The sequence below is a fragment of the Phoxinus phoxinus genome, assembly GCF_949152265.1.
Source record: "Phoxinus phoxinus genome assembly, chromosome: 20".
NCBI lineage: Eukaryota > Metazoa > Chordata > Actinopteri > Cypriniformes > Leuciscidae > Phoxinus > Phoxinus phoxinus.
In genome coordinates this window covers 14,564,380-14,586,734 of record NC_136895.1, presented here as the reverse complement: position 1 = coordinate 14,586,734, position 22,355 = coordinate 14,564,380, and the positions used below count along the sequence as shown (strand labels likewise).

At 39.5% G+C, this 22,355-nt stretch overlaps 2 protein-coding genes across 14 annotated transcripts in view; one reads left to right on the top strand and one right to left on the bottom strand.

Moving 5' to 3' along the window:
- The window catches only part of tle2a (TLE family member 2, transcriptional corepressor a), a 35,584-nt gene extending 23,991 nt beyond the window's left edge, over window positions 1-11,593 (top strand). For 2 of the 9 annotated variants that reach the window (XM_079592125.1, XM_079592124.1), the window contains exons 5-20: window positions 2,757-2,819; window positions 3,291-3,395; window positions 4,127-4,340; window positions 5,893-5,954; window positions 6,222-6,317; window positions 6,421-6,465; window positions 6,547-6,708; window positions 6,958-7,084; window positions 7,849-8,042; window positions 8,126-8,205; window positions 8,308-8,557; window positions 8,644-8,891; window positions 8,973-9,120; window positions 9,892-10,042; window positions 10,132-10,208; window positions 10,789-11,593. In XM_079592125.1, the coding sequence (XP_079448251.1) occupies window positions 2,757-2,819; window positions 3,291-3,395; window positions 4,127-4,340; window positions 5,893-5,954; window positions 6,222-6,317; window positions 6,421-6,465; window positions 6,547-6,708; window positions 6,958-7,084; window positions 7,849-8,042; window positions 8,126-8,205; window positions 8,308-8,557; window positions 8,644-8,891; window positions 8,973-9,120; window positions 9,892-10,042; window positions 10,132-10,208; window positions 10,789-10,896 (2,130 nt within the window). In that variant the 3' untranslated portion in view covers window positions 10,897-11,593. The remainder of the gene's footprint in view (window positions 1-2,756; window positions 2,820-3,290; window positions 3,396-4,126; window positions 4,341-5,892; window positions 5,955-6,221; window positions 6,318-6,420; window positions 6,466-6,546; window positions 6,709-6,957; window positions 7,085-7,848; window positions 8,043-8,125; window positions 8,206-8,307; window positions 8,558-8,643; window positions 8,892-8,972; window positions 9,121-9,891; window positions 10,043-10,131; window positions 10,209-10,788) is intronic. The other 7 variants (XM_079592127.1, XM_079592131.1, XM_079592132.1 and 4 more) reach the window with 7 other exon arrangements.
- Window positions 11,594-12,968: 1,375 nt separating this feature from the next.
- The window catches only part of tle2b (TLE family member 2, transcriptional corepressor b), a 41,398-nt gene continuing 32,011 nt past the window's right edge, over window positions 12,969-22,355 (bottom strand). For all 5 annotated transcript variants that reach the window (XM_079592133.1, XM_079592134.1, XM_079592135.1 and 2 more), the window contains 12 exons: window positions 21,941-22,075; window positions 20,759-20,812; window positions 18,507-18,665; window positions 17,510-17,651; window positions 17,265-17,434; window positions 17,108-17,184; window positions 16,270-16,519; window positions 15,933-16,180; window positions 15,704-15,851; window positions 14,716-14,866; window positions 14,503-14,579; window positions 12,969-14,285 (listed from right to left, as the gene is read on the bottom strand). In XM_079592133.1, the coding sequence (XP_079448259.1) occupies window positions 14,178-14,285; window positions 14,503-14,579; window positions 14,716-14,866; window positions 15,704-15,851; window positions 15,933-16,180; window positions 16,270-16,519; window positions 17,108-17,184; window positions 17,265-17,434; window positions 17,510-17,651; window positions 18,507-18,665; window positions 20,759-20,812; window positions 21,941-22,075 (1,719 nt within the window). In that variant the 3' untranslated portion in view covers window positions 12,969-14,177. The remainder of the gene's footprint in view (window positions 14,286-14,502; window positions 14,580-14,715; window positions 14,867-15,703; window positions 15,852-15,932; window positions 16,181-16,269; window positions 16,520-17,107; window positions 17,185-17,264; window positions 17,435-17,509; window positions 17,652-18,506; window positions 18,666-20,758; window positions 20,813-21,940; window positions 22,076-22,355) is intronic.

Sequence of the window (22,355 nt, the reverse complement as noted above, 5' to 3'; positions counted from 1 at the left end):
TAAAATATATTGAAATACGAAGAGGTATTTTGAAGAGCGCGCTGGTCGTTCTTTAACAGGCAATTACAGTGAATTCAAAAAGGAACGAAAAAATTTCACTCTTATAGTTTCTATTCACGTATTTAGTTTTTAGTAATTTTTTTTTTTTTTTTTATGATTTTTGTTTACCTATAATATCCCTTGGTCATATGATAAATTTGTGTGAAGAACAAACTGGAATTGAATTAATATGCGATCAGATGATTGAATTAGTGAGTTGAACTTGAGAACCGATCAGTTTGATTTGTAAAAATACATTTTTTGGGGAATTGATCAAACAAATATATTAAATGTATGTTTTGAAAGAATGTTTTGTTCCAGTGTTATTTTGGGGAAATCAAATCATGTGCTATTACAGTATTTATTAATATTTTGAAAACAATTAGTTTTCATTTTAATTTATTTTAAATTTTAGTAATTTTATCAGTCAGTGTATTTTTATTTACATTTAGTAATTTTAGTTTAATTTTTTTCATTGCCAGGGCAGTTTTTCCATGATCTAATATTTATATTTTATTTAAGTTTTATTTCAAATAACAAAAATGTTTTTATTAGTTTTATTTATCAATAACACCGTTTTGTTTATGAATCTGAAGGCTTTCTCATTTGAATGTTGAATGTGCAAAGGACATCTAGATGTCAAGATTTTCCGTGAATGATGACAAATTTTGGTCTGTTCATCATACAAAGCTATTGTTTGACTTCAGAAGACAGTCGTATGAATCACTTTCATGATATTTTCTATGGTGATTTTGTGTCCTTTTAAAGCTTGAAAGCTCAGTCCCCAAATTCATTGTCATTGCAATCTTCAAAATATCATCTTATGTGTTTGAAAAGTCATACCGGTTTGGAACATGAAAGTCAGAAATTTGTGAGTGAACTATCCCTTTAAGAGAAATGTTGTATTTTGTAGCATGAGGGTGAATGTTGATATTACAATATTAGTTTATACCGGTTGGCAAAATAAACAGTGGTGGAGAGGCTTGCCCTCAGCTCTTGTTTGGTTGGTTTAAGATTAAAGTGGCCTGAGCATGAGAACCCCCAGCACTGCCTCAATGGGGCAGGAGCAGTGACCTCCAGGAAGAGAGCTCACAGGGGGAGGCGTCACTCCTCTGGGCTGGGCCGGAGCAGCAGATGCTGGGCATGAATATTTCAGGCATCCTCTCTCCTCACCGCGCAACAATTAGCATGAACCAGATGTGGAGGGCTAAAATATTTACTAGCTGTGTGAGCGGAGATAGCAGGTTACACTGTTTGGCAGATGCGTTTTGGACAGGATTGTATTTTTTGCTATTGCTTAGGCTTTTCAGTCTGTCGCTGTAGTTAGTTTCCGCCTCAGACTCATGCACAAAGATTCATGGGCCGCTTTGTGCATTAAAATATGGTGATAGCTGTTGATCGCTAATCTAACAGGCTGGATATATATCATTTCTTCAGCTTTACGAGGCAAAATCCGCACGGTTTATGTCGTCAACTCTTTGGAAACCGATTCAGTAGATTTGTTTGTGAAAGGTAGTTGCAGGTAAACAAATTATTCTTTGTGATTATGTTAGTTATTGTTAGCTAGGTAAGTTATGTTCAGATTTTCTCACTCTTTAAAACAAAAATTGGTTGGTCACTTTATTTCAGTCAAACAGACTCTGTCTGTCTCAGTGGGAAGTTGAGTATTAGGCATCACTAAATAAGCAATGTTTGGATGTCCTAATAATAGTTGTTGCATCTAAACTTTACTACTACTACTATTACTATTACTATTATTACAACTTCTGTAATACTACTACTACTACTACTACTACTACTACTACTACTACTAATGTACTACTGTAGTACTACTACTACTACTACTACTACTACTACTACTACTAATGTACTACTGTACTACTACCACTACTACTGCTGCTACTGTACTACTACTACTACTACTACTGATGCTGCTACTCTACTACTCTACTACTACTAATGTACTACTGTACTACTACTACTACTACTACTATACTACTACTAATGTACTACTACTACTACTAATGTACTACTGTACTACTACTACTACTACTGCTACTCTACTACTCTACTACTACTGTACTACTCCTACTACTACTACTACTACTACTACTACTACTACTACTACTACTGCACTACTCCTACTACTACTACTACTACTACTGCACTACTACTACTACTAATGTACTACTGTACTACTACTACTACTACTACTACTACTACTACTACTACTACTACTAATGTACTACTGTACTACTACCACTACTACTGCTGCTACTGTACTACTACTACTACTACACTACTACTACTCTACTACTACTACTACTCTACTACTACTACTACTAATGTACTACTATATTATTAAGTATTATTAATATTAGTAGTAGTACTAGTTATACGCTAGATGCATAAAAATATACATTAGAAGAATAAATGTACTAATAATAATCATAAATGTATAACTACTATTAGTATATTTATAAATATTATTGTTACTTGTAGTAGTTTTAGTACATTTAGATGCATAATAATAATATTGTTGTAGTAGTACATTTTATGTATAACTATTATACTCTAATGCTAATATCCAAACTAGGGTAGGAAATGGTAATTGAACATTTAAAATGAAAAAAAAAATGGAATTATGCTTAATGAAATCAGTTTTTATTTGCTTGCTTTCTGCGTCTAAATCCTTCTCGCTCTCCATATCTCTGCAGACGGAGATCGCCAAACGGCTGAATGTGATTTGTGCCCAGCTCATTCCATTCCTGTCGCAGGAGGTGAGATGAGACCAACACACACTTAGTCCCACAGCTACACATCATGACACTCACACATGCCACATTGCATTCAGACGTTCTGTGATTGATAATCACACACACACACACACACAACATCGCTCTTTCTGTTTCTCACATGTATGCAATCACACTTTTTTCTCTCTCTCTCTCTTCCTCTCATATTTCCTCACGTTTTCACATAGTCTCTCATTCTGATGCCTCTGGGAAGCCTATTGTTATTCTTGTAAACCCACTTCCACAAAAACGCTTACGGTTTGCCCAAAGCTTTTCCTGACAGAAAAAACAACTTCCCCCTCCTGTTTTAAGTGTGTATTCATACAAAATGTAAGCACGCACACACACCAGAAAATAAATCACACAGTACACAAAGACACACTAGGGTGGCCATCTGCCTTGTTTTGTTGCTTGTTTGTTTATCATTGACGGCCATTTTTCGACCTCCGTCCGCAGCACCAGCAGCAGGTGGTCCAGGCCATGGAGCGCGCCAAACAGGTGACTATGGGGGAGTTGAATGCGTCGATAGGGGTACGTGGACTCCCCCCTCTGCCTTCCACAGTGTGTACTTCCATCTTTTCATCCTTTTTATTTAACACTTTCCTCTTGAGTTGTCATTGCGTTTTTCTTTTTTTATGTTTTGGTTGTATGTTTGAAAAAGTGCAAAGTAGCACTTTCGTAACTAGGCTAGGGATATGCAAAACTCCACATTTTCGAATTTGGCTAAATAATTAGTCAACTAGTTTAAGAATGCGTGTGTGTTTTAATCCCCATTTTTCACCTCTCATTTCCCGTATTTTTATTCACTTTTTTCCGTTTTGATTTCTCACATGGCCTTTCATCAGCTTCAGCTCAAGCGATTTTAATTTTATTTAATTTAATTTTGGGGTGCTCATTAGCGAACGCCGCAGCAGTGCTGTTCCCCCGACCCTCCCGTTAGAGCAGGTCAACACCATTTCGATAGGCTCCCTCACTCCCGGGACACTGGGAAGGGGTCATGAATGCATTCCCTTTGTAACGGCCTCTTCATCTGTGGTGCAGATCCAAGTCTTAACTGTGTTGTGTTTTTTTTTTTCTCCCTCTTTCTCTCTTTCACTTTCCTCTCATCTCTCTCTCCTCCTCCTCGTGCTCTTTTCATTTCCTCTGGCTATCTGTTTCTTCACTCCACTTCCATCTCGGCCTCTATGTCGCTCTCTTTTATCTCCCACGCTCCCTTCATCTATTTTCCCCCTCTCTCTGACCCCCGCCCTTCCTTCATCTCTCCATCGTCCTCTTCCTCTCGCTCCCTCTAGCAACAGCTGCAGGCCCAGCACCTTTCCCAGCATGCTGCCCAGGGGCTGCCCATGGCCCCTCACCCCTCCGGCCTGCCTCACCCGGGACTGGCTCTGGGAGGCGGCTCTGGGCTGCTGGCCCTGTCCGGGGCCCTTAGTGCCCAGTTGGCCTCTAAAGACGAGCGAGCACATCTAGAGGCAGTGGCGGCAGCCGCCGCAGCCGAGCATCACAGAGGTATAACAAATAAAATCATCCTGACAGATCATTTGACCAGTTTATTAACAACAGGAACAGGACTTACAAAATAAATGCATTTACAAGGGCAGTTATAATGGAGCTTTGTCGAGTAATCGATGGGACGTCACAAATACGCAAACAAATTGATCTTTCAGGGCAAACGCACAAACCATGCGGCCAATTGTTGTCCCATTAACGAGTGTATAAGTCGAGCTACAACTGTTAGCTTGACTTTGCAAAAAACCATACTGGCATGGTTTCAGTTAGAATAAAGTGTTTTAAAAGGATGAGTTATTGTTTTAGTCCAACTGATAGTCCAAGTTATAAAATGTATAATTAAACTTCTTGTTTAATGCTGGGTTCAGACTACACAATATCAGCCCGATTTTGGCACGATCTGTTTGACGTAGGGTGTCGTGGGTAGTCGTAAACGACAATGGGCGACGGGCCGCAAGAATCTATTATTTCATCTTGTATAGTGTGTCACAGTGGACAACAACCAACCAACCTACATTGCTTCATGACATCCCGACAGAAAGACTAGCTTGTTTAAGTTTTTTTCTGGTCCTCCGCGACAGGTTCATTCACATCTATGAAGTTGACCAATAGGAGCACAGAAGCTCATCCGTAACACAGCTTTTCAAACATGCCGAAACGAAACAGAGATGATTTTATTGGTGCTGTTGAAATAATGCAATAGAGGAAAGGTTCTTTGAGGTATGTCAATAATACTCTAGCCATTATGATGTTTTCTTGAGAAACTACAACCAAAAAGTGAAAAAAGATAAATACTGGGCTGGCGAACGATAGCGAAGGCGCTTCAGTGAACTGGTGAGAACTGGAATTAGCAAGCTAACACGTCTCTTCGGTAGCCATTGTTTGTTTATGCTCTCGTTTCTAGAAAACAGTCGCTAGTTCCGCCTTTTCGATGACATCACGTGTTTCGTCAAAGATGGCAAGCGATGATTGGTCGGAAAGCAGTTTGTAGTCTGACGTGTTTCTTTTCCATGGCGTGACAAGTTTTTAGAAGTCAAAATCGCATGACCTGACACAGTGAATATCGTAACAGACAGAAATATTGTCTAGTCTGAACCCGGCACAAGGTCTCACTCTGTATGTACTAAATCATCTGAACACGAATTCAACTAAACATTACTCGTTAGGGCTGTACGGATTTGGGGGGAAAAAGTCAAATTGAAAAAAAAAAAAAAAAAAAAAATTTTTTTTTTTTAAGGATGGCACAATTTGGCCCAATTTTTTCTTCTTCTATATAATAATACTAATTAGTATTGTTATTATAACAACCACATAGCAACATGCTAGTAATCGCAAAGCAATGCCCTTAATCTACCCTGAAACGTTGACCAGTTCATCTTTAAAAATCTGTTAGTTGATGCATTTCATCAATGAAACATGAAAGAGTGGGAACTGAAGGAATCTGCATTTGTTGTTTTCGGCTGTGGGGTAATTCAAAGCCTTGTTTTGTCTGTTGGAGTGTGAGTTTTGTCTAACTGTCATAGTCACATTGTTTGTTTTTTGGTTTGTTTTGACTGGCATCGGGGACGTTTACCTGCCCTTCCCATGATACACACAGACCGTGAACCTGGACCAGTGAGTATCCTTCCATTTTCTTTCTCCCTCTCTGTCTCTTTCTAGTTGAGTTCTGCTCAGTGCAGACTGTCATGCATTAGGCGTCTCTATTGCCTGTGGGTCCAGCAGTTATAGAGCTGATTTGATTTATCCCTCGTCTCCTACATCATTATCTCTTTCTTCTCGCTCACACACACACTCACACACACACTTACACGCACATCCTCTGTCTCCTCCGCTATTCTCTCTTTCCATTCTCATTTCCTCATCTTTCTCTACCTCTCCCAGAGTTCACTCTCAAACGGAGACAAAGGCAGGCCTTCAGACTACCTCAGCAACGGAAAAAAGAGAAAAGCAGATGAGAAGGAGTTTATGACAGACTACGTAAGTGTTCAATTTACATGGTCCTCTCCTTTCATGAATCATAAACATGATCTTTATTTGATTTAAGCACACACGCTCAACTCTAAGGCGTTTTGTCTTTCAGGGCAGCGACGCGGAGAAGAGCGACGACAATTTGGTTGTTGACGAGGTCGGTTTGTGTTAAAGAATGAAAACAAGGCTGGCCATATTTTCCCCTGATTAAATCGTCATGTGCATTCCGTTCCCTCAGGACCCTTCTTCTCCAAGAAGCGTGCAGTCGTACTCCTCCAGAGAGAACGGATTAGATAAACTCCCTCCTTCCCGTAAGGAGCCGCTGCCCCAGGCCAGTCCGACCTCGCTGGCTTCCTCCAGCAGCGCTGCTTCTCCTTCACGCAGCAAGGAGCCTCCACCGGTACATATATAAATTACTCGAAAACAAACACAAACATGTTTGTTCGATGTTAATCAAATGCATTGCTCATTTAGCGAACAAGTTCCTTTCCCTCCCTCAAACGAAGGTGTCTCGCAGTGCATAATACCGTTTCGTTGGAAAAACAGACAGTTCCCGCTTGAGTTTGACTTACCGCTGCATCTTTTTTCCATTGACTGTATACCTTTCTTGAATAATTAATGTGCGTAAATGTGTTCCCTAACCCTATAGAGAGAGAAGTCCAGCACTCCAGGGATGAAGCCTGGCACGCCCATGTCCCAGGAGTCGTCCACCCCAGGCCCCAGCGTTCCTCCGCAGTTTCGTCCCGTTCCTGGGAAGCCAGGCGTTGACCCTCTTGGTACGATTCTGTTTTATCCCGATAGTCCAAGTCTTTAGTGACTGTATTTGTAGAGCGTTTAGTTCCACCAGGTTGAATGTCTTTATTGAGGGTTGTCGGGTTGTCAGCCAGCAGAGGGCAGTAGTGGTCTTCCTGTTTCTGAGACGACGGCTTGTTTTAATTGCATCATGGTGCTGAGCTCCTTTAATTTGAGCATTCCTGAGAGTGATATTAAAAGGGTCTCTTTTTTTTCTTTTTTTTTGTCAGGATCTTTGTATTCTTTAAAAATACTATTCATACATACAATGACTTGAATGCACCTCTTTTATGATGAACATGGTTTTAATTACTGAAATAAAATTCATTATTTTTGAGGGCATAAAGTCATACTGTCTTTTTGATGAAATCTTGAAACCTTTTTTTATTATTTCTCAAGAAAAAAACTTTAGTTGGACTGTCTTTTATTATTATTTCTCTAAAAGAAAAAAAAAATCTTTAGTAGTTTTCCATAATTTTATCTTTAAAAAAGGCATGGGGCAACTCTGTAAATGTAATATTTCTAAACTAATTCATGATATTTGTTAAAGAAAAGTTTTACCACAATTTTTTTAAATTTAAAAACTCATTTGAAAAGGATTTGGTGTTAACTCTGCATTCTGAAATCTATTTGTTCCGTTTTGACAATTATTAAATTATTACTTGCTTAATTAAACACTCAACTTAAATGCTTCAACACTGAGAAACAAACCTTTATAACTCAGTTCCCCCCATTTTTGTATTCCTAGCTTTAGGTCTGAGGAACCCACTGGCTGTGCAGGGCGCGTACCCCCCTGGTGCATTCGGGCTTCCTCCGGGAGTTAATGGGGAGTTGGCGGGAGCCGCGGGATACGGTGCCGGTCTCCACCTCGTCTCCCCTCAGATGAATGGCTCTGCTGCTGCCGCCGCTGCTGCCGCGGCTGGATATGGACGTTCACCTGTGGTGAGAAGGAGAAAAAATAAGTTAACCCTACATTTCCTTGTGCCTTTTACGATTTCATCTCATTGCCCTACTTACTTCCCAAGGTGGGCTACGAGTCTCCTCACCCTCATATGAGAGTACCAGGGTTACCTGGTAGCCTACAGTCAGCAGCTTCTGGAAAACCGTAGGTTTCCAATGCCATTTCCCATTTGTTTGACTGCTGATGTCAAATGCACCAATGCTCCAGTGTGTCTTGAATGGAATTATTCGTCTTTCCCGCCCACAGTGCTTACTCGTTCCACGTGAGCGCAGATGGTCAAATGCAGCCGGTGCCCTTCCCTCCTGACGCCCTCCTCGGCCCTGGCATCCCGCGGCACGCCCGTCAGATCCACACACTCAGTCATGGAGAGGTTGTGTGCGCGGTCACCATCAGCACCTCCACGCGTCACGTCTACACCGGCGGGAAAGGCTGCGTCAAAGTCTGGGACATCAGCCAACCGGGCAGCAAGAGCCCAATGGCCCAACTGGACTGTTTGGTGAGATCTGCGTCATGTGAAACTCTCTGTCTAGTTGGTATTTGCCATCCTAGTTGGACTAAATATCTACCCTTTTGTCCAATCAGAATCGAGACAACTACATTCGCTCATGCAAGCTCCTCCCAGATGGGCGGACCTTGATAGTTGGAGGTGAAGCCAGCACACTGTCCATCTGGGACTTGGCCACACCGACTCCACGGATCAAGGCCGAATTGACGTCCTCGGCTCCGGCCTGCTACGCTCTGGCCATCAGTCCCGACAACAAGGTCTGCTTCTCCTGTTGCAGTGATGGAAACATCGTGGTCTGGGACCTGCACAACCAGACGCTCGTCAGGTATCTAAAGACTCCAGCTGGTGAGATAGATGACGTTCTTCTTCCTGAGGTCATGTGATGTTCTTGTGTCGCCCTCCGCAGGCAGTTCCAAGGCCACACAGACGGAGCCAGTTGTATAGATATTTCCAACGACGGGACCAAACTGTGGACGGGGGGTCTGGACAACACAGTGCGCTGCTGGGACCTGAGAGAGGGCCGGCAGCTGCAGCAGCATGACTTCACCTCACAGGTACTGAGCATTTGAAGAGTTTTCATTCAACTCTGAACATTATTCAGGAAAATTTTGAAAACGCATCTTTTTCTGTACATTTTGGCCTTTCGTTTAAACTGAGACTGGGTCTTTGTCCGGTGCAAATTTATAAATTTGAAAATGCCGTTTTTTGCGTTGTAGTCTAGATTATGAAAACAGAGGTATTCAAAAACGATGATGCACCTTTAGTCATGCGATGCATAATATACCTGATATCTTTGGTTGTACCAAAGTTGTGCCAGCTATTCACTTTCATAGTGTTGCTATTGATAAATCTGTGTGTAATCTTCATATTAAATTCCTGAAAAGAACGAATGTTGTCCTTTGGCAAAACATAGACCATGTGGGCTGCGTTCGAAGTCTTCTTGAACAAGTAATTACTCTGACCGTTTAAAGAGTACATTGTATATACTATGAATGTGTGTAGTACTATTTTTACGTATGGACATTGATAGTAAAGTGTCCATTGGATGCGCACTTAAGAATCTCGTTGAAAGTAGGTCATACTTGGAACTTTTTGCCAACTGTTTAATGAATACTGTGAATTTGGACATTGCTCTTTCACATTTTTATTTTATTTTTGCTTACTGTGGACGAGCAACTTTTGGAAAATGCTCAAAAACGTTAGTGTGGAGTTTTTAAATGAAAGCGCTGTTTTGAAATATATCCGGACCGCATCAGGAGGTTCCATTGTTGGTATGGGGAAGAATTGTGATCCTTTTTAAACAATGTGTTTGTTTGCGCACGCAGATCTTTTCTCTGGGTTACTGTCCTACGGGCGAGTGGCTTGCAGTGGGGATGGAGAGCAGTAATGTGGAAGTGCTGCACGTCTCCAAACCAGACAAATACCAGCTGCACCTTCACGAAAGCTGCGTTCTCTCACTCAAGTTCGCCTACTGCGGTATGTTCGGTGGATTTTTCATTTGAGGGTTGAGCGTTATGGAAAACCGAAAATATTATGCATAACACCATACTTTTTCACTTTTGCAGGTAAATGGTTTGTAAGCACAGGCAAAGATAATCTACTGAATGCATGGCGAACTCCATATGGATCAAGCATATTCCAGGTATTGTGCTGTTTGGTTACAAAATGGTGTCTGTTGATTATAAATACTACCGTGTCTGGGAGTAAATAACTAAAGTGATGCTACTAACTACATTGTAAGCAAGTTTCAAAATGGTGCAGCTATTCCAGTAACAAGCTACTACTTCGGTGTAGCGCTAAAATATACATGGTTTGGTTCGTTCAAGAAGTTTATATGAATTAACTACTTTTATATATTAATTTATATGAATACACTCACTATTTTCTACTTGATTGGAATCTGTTCAAGTTGGCTTGTAGTTTAGCTAAATACTTTTTAAAGAGTAGCTTGAACTTCTTTGAATTTTTGCTTTCCAAACTACAAGCTACACAGATTAGGGCAATTGTTGGGCAATTATTATATTGTGCTACAACAATAATTTAATTTAAACAATATTTTGTCAGTATCATGGAAACCATCTTCCTAATGTGTCCGAAATAAATATTTATTGTTGAATAGACTTTCTATGTGCCCTATTTATCAGGATACAGAAGACAAACACTGATTAGAAATGCTATCTAACACCTGAACGAACTCTCTAACTAATGTTTTTTGTCTCTAGTCTAAGGAATCGTCATCCGTCCTCAGCTGTGACATCTCGCCTGACGACCAGTTCATTGTCACTGGCTCAGGAGATAAGAAGGCTACTGTGTATGAAGTCATTTACTAAACTGAATGTGTTCAGAATGTCGCTCATAAAACAAAAACTGATTGGATTGAGGAGACCAGGTTCATCGTTATTTTTGTCTCCGAGTTGGGAGACAAAAGGTGTGACATGGACATGAATATGGACTCTGAGACAGCAGGACGGCTGTACTTTTCAACTCCAGGATCGTATGGTGGATCTTCAGAACTGACCTTGTTGTTTTTTTAATGCTGTGAGGAAAGCTGGTAGTCTAGCTTCAAAAACATGGAATTTCTCCAAAGACCTCCTCTTTTCTTCTTCTCTCTTTCTTTTTTTAAAACAAGATGAAACCTCTGTAGTGAATATAGTAGTAAAAGAAATCTTATTTTTTTAGCCTTCGGAATTTTCACGGAAATGGACAATTATGGAGCCGCAGTGGATGAATGAATTATGATGAGACCTTACGGACTGGCCTAAGACTTCTTCATTGATCGTTTTCTTAAAGCTGACCTGATCTCGGCTCTGTGTTATGATTGTATGGATGATGTATAAGATGATGGACTCTATGATGTAGGACAACAAGGATTTTAGTGTTTCATTGACTTCAGGGAAATGGCTATAAAGACACTCAGTTAATGTCCTATCACGTGAATACTGTATGTTGGAGCATGTTGAAAATTATTTTGACTGTTTGGTCGCAAACTTGGTATGTATGAACTGTAAATAAAGCTCTTTAAAAGCCAAAAGACACTTGCATTTATTTGTAGTTGAAAATCAATTTTTTAATGAATAAAGAAGATTCTATGACGTAGATAGTAAGTTAATTCAATAATTAAATTTAAAAATTAAAATGTTTTCTGGTATCTGAGCTCGTTTACCCATTTTGAAAGCTAATAAAAAAAAATATGCAGACCCCAAAGCGCATACTTATGCCAATTTTATTTACAAATGTACAATACAATTTACATATGAATGTATTAAATTTATTAATTGTAACCAAGTTAGTGTTCATGTTTTAAAATAAGTTTAATGAATTTTAATACAATACAATTTATTGTAAATGAGTTTTATATGTAAATAAAGTTGGTCTGGATAATTTTTTTTATTTTTCATTATTCTTTGATATTGAACCACTCTCAAGAATGCAACAACGTCAAAAGATGACCACAAGTTTAATTTGTCAATGTATACATGTCTTTTACATCACATGGGAAGTGCTACAGGATATCACAGCAATGCCTTCGAAAAAAGTTCCTTGGCTTTCGAGAGAGAGTCTTTAATGAAATCTTGACGGTGAACATTGTTCAGTATACAAACATAATGCATTATATAAGGGTAGATAGATACAGATATTTCTATAGCATGATGTCAAAGACAGATCGTGCAGTAGAGCCTACCTTGAAACAGACAAATGCCAGTTTGCAGGCAGCCATATTTTCAGCTATTTGAAAAATAAACACACTGCACTTTCTGGATAATAAACAGACTGATCAAAACACTGTAGTATCACTGCTTACTATTGCCATAAAAAAAGAGAAAGAACTTAATGATACAATTCCTTCAGTTCACAAGAAAAAACGGTTTGACTCATCCAACCGTTTTCTAAGTGCTGAGAAAAGCTTTATAGATCAAAAGAATGAACAAAACAAAACTGTAATTTAAAAAAATCTGTTCCCAGCAGGATGTTTGGTGCATGTAGTAGATGAATCCTGTAGTTTCTCTTTGAACATTCCTGGTCAGGGTGGCAACCACAGCTCTTCTTATTAATGGTGTGCATCAGGGCTCTGTTTTACGACCGCTCAGATTTTCAAATATTTCTCTCTGTATAACTTGAGAAGAGGTTACATTTAGGGATGTCATTTGATCAAAGAAAACATTTAAATTAATTACGATATCCCTATTTATTAATTACAATTAAACTGCTATATCAATATTTGCAGCCCCCAAATTAAAATAATTTCATTTTCATAAAGATACTATTGCATTCTCTTCCATGCTGTTGATTAATTTTATATTTTTGTCACATTTTTATAATAATAATACATTCCCATTGATTTATTTTTTAATTACATTTTTTGATGTGTGTATATATATATATATATATATATATATATATTATATATATATCATATAATAGTTTCAAATTTTTAGGTATTTGCATTATAGGTCCTGATGCATTGCTTCATCTCACTAAAGAAGAGCAATCATGAATAGGTTTCCTAAAAGATAATTAATGACATGAAAATGAGCATTAAACCACAAATGAGCGCAACATCTGTATGATAATCCACAGGAATTAAAACAAATAACGGTCGTGGTTGTGAATATTTGCCACGCGAATCCTGCATGATTTACCCTTGCTCCTCATTAGACACTGAGTTGTGGAAGAAGGAAATTAAATGCAGGTTGGAGAATTCGACTGGGATTTGCCACATGAATGTCTAATTGGGTTAGATAGGCGAGTGGAGAATTGTTTGTACGCCCATTTCGTGTTCATCCAGAAATGCTCCAACGTGAGCATTTTCTCATTGGGGGGGGGGGGGGGGGGGGGGGGGGGTTATGTTGCACTCTCTTTATGGAAGGAGTTTGCAACTAATGAAATGATTGTCTGGTTTTGGTGTTGCTGTAAGAACCAGCTGTCTGCGGGGCTTCCTCTTTTAGCTTGGAGTCTGTTCTAATTAACAGCTCCACTCTCACGTGCTACGCTCGTAATGGAATACTAGCGTACTACATACTTCTCAGTATATACTGTTTATTGCAATGAGAACAGAAAATTGTTAATATAAATAGTAGTATGCTACATTGTTGCAATTAACGAGTATTGTGCACTTTGATAATAAAGTTACATTTTGTTGTCTTTAACATTGTAGTCCAATAAATTCATGACAAATATGTTGCAAATAATTCAAGTCACGTATTATTCTTAGTCGCAATGTAACAGAAGTAGCAACAAATCTTTTCTGCCGTATTGTGATTTATTGTACATTCGAATTGTTGAAAAGAAACAAAAATTACAGTATCTCAGTGTTTTGACAGGACATTTTGAACGAAGGAAATCGTTCCTTCAAAATCGCACACATTTTGAAGGAAATCTTTACGAACAAATTTTTTTTTTTGTACTGTGCACATGAAACATACAGCATAAATAGTATGAGTAGTATGTTAGTATGCCATTGCGAGCAAAGCCTTTCTCTATCTTTTAAGTTATCGTGACTGGATGGAGTGAAAGGGCCGCGAATAGAAGAGCCATGGTTGCCTGCCACGCGGCCATGATTGTGTCATGCTTGGCGCTCTTTGTTCATCCATCCGTCTGTCTTTGTCTGCGTTCAGTACACCACCTCATACACCGTGGCTTTCTTATCCCCAGAACCAGTTACAATATACTTGTCATCTGGGGACACGTCACAGCTCAGGACAGACGAGGACTCCTTTGACTATAAAGAGAGAGAGAGAGAGAGCAAAAGGAGTAAAATCATTTTTGAATCTAAACCGAGAACCGTCTTGCTTTAAATACAAGCTCTCAGTCTGCGCACAGCTGCACTCTTATTCCGTTCTGTTAATAGTATAACAGCATTTAAAGGTATAGGACATTCAAAACATCTCCGTTTGCGTTCCAAGGAAGAAAGAAAGTAATACGGGTTTGGAACAAACCTGGAAAATACTAGCTCCATATGGCGTCCTCCATGCATTGAGCAGATTGTCCTTTCCTGTGCTTACAAACCACTTCCCTGAAAGAGAAACAAATCATGTCCTCTCCATCTAAGATTATGAAATAGCATTTATTTTAAATGGGGCATAAATAATAAAGGGTCGTATGATTGCAGGAGCAGTTTAGAAACCACAAGATTACAGTGACTCTCGTACCGCAGTAGGCGAACTTGAGTGAGAGAACGCAGCTTTCGTGAAGGTGCAGCTGGTATTTGTCTGGTTTGGAGACGTGCAGCACTTCCACATTACTGCTCTCCATCCCCACTGCAAGCCACTCGCCCGTAGGACAGTAACCCAGAGAAAAGATCTGCGTGTGCACATAAAAACACTTCAATAAAAACAAAATGAAAATAGACAGCAAGTAAATCTAAAAACTGGAAAATAAAGACACAGAATTTACTCTACTAATGGTTCTGACTAATTATGTATAATGCAACAGCTCAAGCCATTCATCACTCTGGGTGGTTGCTAGGGCACTGGGTAGTTGGTTGCTACGGTGTTGCTATGTGGTTTCTAGGGTGTTTTAGGTGGTTACTTGGACAATGTTAGTTGACATTGTTAGCTGGTTACTAGGGTGTTGCTATGTGGTTTTCAGGATGTTCTAAGTGGTTGCCAGGGCATTGCTAGGGTGTTGCTATGTGGTTTTAAAGGATGTGCTGAGGTGATTGTTTCAGTAACCATTCATTGAACACACTAATAACCAAAGCAAAAACCCTAAAAATCCCCTGACATTGTAAGGTGACGTTGCTAACTGGTTGCAATGGCGTTGCTATGTGGTTTTCAGGATGTTCTAAGTGGTTGCCAGGGCATTGCTAGGATGTTGCTATGTGGTTTTCTGGGATGTTCTGAGGTGATTGTCAGGGGATTTTTAGAGTATTGCTATGGGGTTGCTAGGATGTTCAGGGAGGGTGGTTACTGGGACATTGTAAGTTGATATTGTTAACTGGTTGCTATGGCGTTAGGGGATTGCTAGGTTGTTGCTATGTGGTTGCTAAGGTGTTTTGAGTGGTTGCTAGAATATTGCTAGCTGGTTGCTAGGGTGTTGCTGTGTGGTTGCTAGTGTGTTCTGAGTCAGAGGTTTCATGTTCTTTAAAAAATATATACCCAAAACTCCAATTCCTATGTTCCCACTGAGCTGCAGTACCTGTGAGGTGAAGTCATGCTGCTGCAGCTGCCGGCCCTCTCTCAGGTCCCAGCAGCGCACTGTGTTGTCCAGACCCCCCGTCCACAGTTTGGTCCCGTCGTTGGAAATATCTATACAACTGGCTCCGTCTGTGTGGCCTTGGAACTGCCTGCGGAGGGCGACACAAGAACATCACATGACCTCAGGAAGAAGAACGTCGTCTATCTCACCAGCTGGAGTCTTTAGATACCTGACGAGCGTCTGGTTGTGCAGGTCCCAGACCACGATGTTTCCATCACTGCAGCAGGAGAAGCAGACCTTGTTGTCGGGACTGATGGCCAGAGCGTAGCAGGCCGGAGCCGAGGACGTCAATTCGGCCTTGATCCGTGGAGTCGGTGTGGCCAAGTCCCAGATGGACAGTGTGCTGGCTTCACCTCCAACTATCAAGGTCCGCCCATCTGGGAGAATCTTACACGATCGAATGTAGTTGTCTCGATTCTGATTGAACAAAAGGGTAGATATTTTTTAGTCCAACTAGGATGGCAAATACCAACTAGACAGAGAGTTTCACATGACGCAGATCTCACCAAACAGTCCAGTTGGGCCATTGGGCTCTTGCTGCCCGGTTGGCTGATGTCCCAGACTTTGACGCAGCCTTTCCCGCCGGTGTAGACGTGACGCGTGGAGGTGCTGATGGTGACCGCGCACACAACCTCTCCATGACTGAGGGTGTGGATCTGACGGGCGTGCCGCGGGATGCCAGGGCCGAGGAGGGCGTCAGGAGGGAAGGGCACCGGCTGCATTTGACCATCTGCGCTCACGTGGAACGAGTAAGCACTGTGGACATAAGTGGACATTAAAGTGGTAGTTAACTCTAAAAATTCAAGTTTGACATCTATTTTTCTGCATAAAACAAAAAAGGATATTTTGAAAGATGTCTTTGTCCATACAACAGAAGTAAATAAGGTCCAAACTTTGGACCCCATTGACCTCAACTGTGTGGTCAAAAAATGCTATGTTCAAGTTGAGAGGTCAGTCAGATGGTGGAAAATGGTCATAAAAACGAAATTACGGCTGTTTTGGTGCAATAAACCGCAACTAACATTATAAGTGGACTTCAAGGAACAAAAATTAAAATAAGAATAGGAGCTGATTCAATCCGTAAGCACTCAAGTTTGACAACATAATTATGAGAAGTTTGTATGTATGTGTCATTCAGTGGGTGCAGAAATAATTTGCTGCCTTAAGGATGTTTGCCTGAATTCAAGTGTTTTTCTCGCTGTAGCTGACAGTGGGGGGCTCGAGAGCGGATTGTATTACAAGCACAGCAAACAAAAGCAGCACTATTTTGGACTAATGCGCTGGTCATCGCTGCGCAACTCCATCTTAAAACAGAGGGAGGTAAAAGAAAGAGGAGAAACTCACGGCTTGCCACCGGTGGAGCCAGGCAGCGAGGAGGATAGCCCTGAGGGCCTAAGATGTGAACGTGATTCATACGCTACCTGTAAAGGAAAAGCAATCAAGGTTAAAGTGCTTTTCGGTGGACTTTTGTCAACTGTACGAGCTTCAGAAACACGGTTACCATAGGGCTGCGTGTGTAGGCACTGGCTGCAGCACTGATTTGGGGCGAGAGGGTGAGCGCGCCTCCGAACCCGCCGGGGCTGGCCAGCTCTCCGTTAAGCCCAGCGTGGGACACCACCCCGAAGTGAGCCGGGTATGAACCAGGCGTCATAGTCAAGGGACTCCGTAGAGCTACAGAACACACATTTAAACAAATTATTTTAATTGAAGTGTGTTTGCGATAAACGCCAACAGACAACGTCTTACCCAGAGGGTCTGCCGAGGACGCAGCTTTGTTGACCAGGCGTAAACAGGACGTGCTGGGCCCGGGTGGACCCGGGGTGAGAGGGTCATGGTGAGAGGGAGAGGAATTGCCTGATTTGGAGGAGGGCGACTGAGATTTTTCTGTCTGCCAATAGAACCAAGAGACAGATGGTATTATTTGTCATAATGACCCCACAGTAGGGGTGTAACAATCGTGTCACAATATATCGCAATATAAGAATTCAACAATATGTATCGTGCATAGTGACAATCTGTTTTGTGTATAGTTCACCCAAAATGAAAATTACTGTGCATGAAAAAATTGACGTTTTAGTGTCAGTACTACATTAAACTACTATATATAATGTTGAATATGATAATGCAATGGGGGAATATTTGTGGGTCCTGATAATGCCAAATATCTTATGTTCCCAGTAAAAAGTGTCTTACATTATTTTAAATATATCTAGTCAGTGAAAGAGTGCAAGCATTCGTCTAAAATAAATCTGTATTTTCAGCTTCAGAATCATTAATATATTTATTCTGGTGTCACTAATGTCCCAACCAATCCCAAGTCCAAGCCTATTTATTTACACCCACAATGTAATATCAAATTTAGCATTTTGATCGCAATAATATCGTATCAGGAGTTCAGTATTGTGATAAGTATCGAATCATGACATGAGGGTTTGTCACACCCCTACCTCATAGTAACACTGATGTGGAATTTATTATTTTAAATATAGCTGTAAATAAATATAAATAAATAAGTAAATATATAAAAAATTTATTAAAAAAATTCTAGAAAATATATTTATCAGTAACTAGTCTTGTCCCAAACTAGCTATACCCTATAGCTTTAGGCCAAATCTGCAAATCTAGTTTTTACTATAATTAGAAAGTAGAAGTACAAAGTTAAACAGTTCATATAATATTTAGTATGAGTGAAAACTATTAGATATATTATATTATATTAGATATCTAAGAAAAGCGTTCGTACTTGTGAGGTGTCCTTGTTTTTGCCAGGGGGAGGGCTGTGTGGTGGGGAGGCCGGTGGGGGACTTGGGGATCCTGGGAGCTCTTTCCTCAGGTTTGGGGCTCGGTCCAATCCGTTCCCACGAGGAGACAGAGGGCCACTGCCTATGGGAGAGGAAGCCTCCTGGAAACAGTGAAGGAGTTAAAGGAACACTCCACTTTTTTTTGGAAATCAGCTCATTTTCCAACTCCCCTAGAGTTAAACAGTTGAGTTTTACCGTTTTCGAATGATATTACGCACCGTGACCGGCACTAAGTTTGTAGTATCATTGCACCTGCTGGTACGGCAACACAGTTCCTTGATTATTACGCAGGAATGAGAGTATAGCTCCTAGTCATATTGGCCTAGAAAATCACAACTTTTCATTTTCTGTCGGTCTTAGTACACGATGTAACTACAGAAGAGTCAAGTTTTAAATATCGAAACTCTTTGGTCATTTTTTTGAGAGAGATGCTAACGGTAATAATCAGATTCAATGATCTATGCTAAGCTATGCTAAAAGTGCTACCGCCAGACCCGGAGATCGGCTGAATGGATTCGAAAATGGTAAAACTCAACTTTTTAACTCTAGGGGAGTTGGAAAATGAGCCTTTTCCCCCCCAAAAAAGTGGCGTGTTCCTTTAAGGAGAGTCAAGAGCCTGAGTGCATTATGCTTTAGTTTGGATATGTGAGTTTTCTTTTTATGTTCTAGATGTCGAGGCATGAGTTAATAGGGTTGTTCAAAATAACATGGATGCTTGCCTTCATTAAACTTTGCTAACCTGGAGTTCAACAAATCAAGGCCTCATCCGTTCACTCAAATGTGTTTACTCAACTGTACATGACAAAAGAGTGCGGAGAGGTCCTAGTTTAATCCTTGGTGTGGGATATTGCAGGAATTCGGATCATGTTTTTTAAACGTGTTAATTATGCAGCGGGGTCACTTAATGATTATAAAAGCGTAGCGCTGACTCCAGCCGCTCTGCAGCTGAAAACAATCCTGATTCGCCTGTGCGATATTATCAGCAATTACTGAATGAACGCAGTTTAATAAATATGAGTGATGTTCAATATTTATCCAGTAATTGAGAAACAGAGCTGTAATATTTTACCTTGAAATGGATGATAATTGCATAGAAATAATAATAAAGAATGAGTTTTTCAGGATGAATTGCATTTGTTGGTGCTGCTCTACAATCAAATACAAATACACATCATTAAGATTAAAGTCCGTGAAGGACTACAATGATTTTGGGTGGTTGCTGTGTGGTCTGGCCCAAGTCTTTGTGATATTATAATCTCCAGTAATGGCTTGGTTTGATATTCACAGGCAGAGAAAGTTATTATATTTTGATTAATGTTTATGATGTCTAACTTTTTTTGGGCAACAATATACTGAATGAATGAACCGTTGAATTATGCAAAATAAGTAAATCGGCTCAATTTTGATGTGGAATAAGAAAAAAACTTTTTGGTATGCTTTGTTGTTTTGTTGTGGTTTGCTTTTTTTTTTTTTTTTTTTTTTTTTTTTTTGGTTAGGTTTGATTTTTGTTTTGGTTAGATTTTTGTTTAACAAAACCAAACAAAAATCAAACCAAACCAAATTAAAACGCCAAACAAAAAACAACAACAACAAAAACAAACAAAACAACAAAGCAAACCAGAAAAAAAAAAAAAAAATCAATAAAATAAAAAATATTAATTTAAAACAAAATTTCTTTCAAAATGTGAACTAGAACAAATGGCTTGCTTCAGGTGCATAAAGCCAAGAGAATACTTGAAAACGAGCAAAAAGGTTTCTGGCCGCACACTGAATCCAGTACAGACTGAAGTCGTCTAGCAAAAAAATATTATTTTTTATGAGTTCCATCGTGCACGACTGACCAGCAACCTTTTTGCTCCTGATAATTTAGTTTATTATATAAAATAAATAAAAAATGCATTTCTTCATGCCAATCAGATCTGCATGTAAATTCCGCAATTATGAATTTTCCTTCCATCTGAGTTAAAAGTATCACAATCATAATACAATATGAACCATAGATGTAATCTATGGCATTAAACAATAATATTGACTAAACCTTTTTTTTGTAACGTCTATTAAATATTGTTTACCACAATAATGCCTTCCTCTTTTTTTGGCGGCAAATTTTGATAAATGCAAATCATTTTATGAATTAATCAGCATATCATCTAATTAATTAAATTAAATTAATTTGCAGTGCGTGTGAACTGACCTCATTTGAGACATCTACCACAAGATTGTCCTCGCTCTTGTCTCCGTCACTGTCCTAAAAGAAAACAGGCAGGAGAAGGATGGTGTTAGATGACACACACACACACACACACACACACACACAGGCACAAAAATATATACCCCTATGGGATATTTATCAGGTACATGTACAATATTGCAGTGTCCTTTTTCTGCTCCTTCCGCCCCCCTCCCTTTGTGTCTAATTTCACCAATCACAGTAGGGGAGACTCTCCCAGCACCTTGTCCATCGCTCTCACACAGCTCACACTCATCTCACTCTCCTCTTTCGCCCATCTCTGGGAATCAGGGATTGACAACGCACTTAGTTACCATGGCAACAGGGCTTTGATGTGATCATGGCCTGATGTTCCTATTACCATCACCCTATAGTGACATCACCCCCCCTAATTACACCCGCCCGGATGGTCACATCCTACATGTATGCATTGTTGAGCATAATGACCTATATTAAAAAAATTATAGAATAAAAAAAGATTTTACCTATACATTAGGCATACGTTTTTATTATAATATAATATAATATAATATAATATAATATAATATAATATAATATAATATAATGTAATATAATAGTGTATTTTTCATATTAAAATATTTTTATTTTTTATTATTCATATTATATAATATACATATTACATTTAAATTAATTAAATAATACAATATTTTAACATAACCATTTTATTTATACAATTTTAAACATTATTTTCCATAAAACCATATCAAGGAAGCCTGTACTGAACATTGTCCAGTACAACAAGCGTCCAGTAAACACAATAGAAGCTGCATTGAAATAAATTGTCAATAAAAATTCACAAAATTCTATATTAGAAATTTGACAATAATGCAGATGTTGTGCTCATAACTATCCAGAACATACTTTTACAGAAAGGGACTGAGACAATTATGAAGTTGAATTTTGTTTAAGAATAAAATTAAATTTCACTGGAAATCAGTCAAATATATATATTTATATATATATATATATATAAAATATAATCAATGTATACAGATAGATAGACAGACAGACAGACAGACAGACAGACAGACAGACAGACAGATAGATAGATAGATAGATAGATAGATAGATAGATAGATAGATAGATAGATAGCTGAAGAATGATGCCATGATCATGTGACATACGTAGTGCGACGGGAGGACGTCTTTGTCATCACACCGTCTGCGTTTGGCATCGCTGCTGGCTTGTGAGGGATACACCCCTGACGGACCCTGCCGATCCTCTGCTGCCTGACTGTCAGTCGACGACACTGATTTACTCTATAGACACAGAAAACACAGCTTAAACACACACACACGGTCTCATTCACAACTAAATGATAAACTTGTGCAAATGATGACAGTTGAATTATCCCAAAACATTTAGTCACCATCCAGTGTCAACTGTCCAGTCTCTCAACTTTTATCATTATGAGTAAAGCAAAACCGGTCTGAGATCAGTGACTTCAAACACTTCGTTTTCTGCAACGGTGCAGTTTTATGAGCCAAACAGGAAGTGAATTGGACTGAGATGAGAAAAAGTGCACAAAGAAGCCCAGTT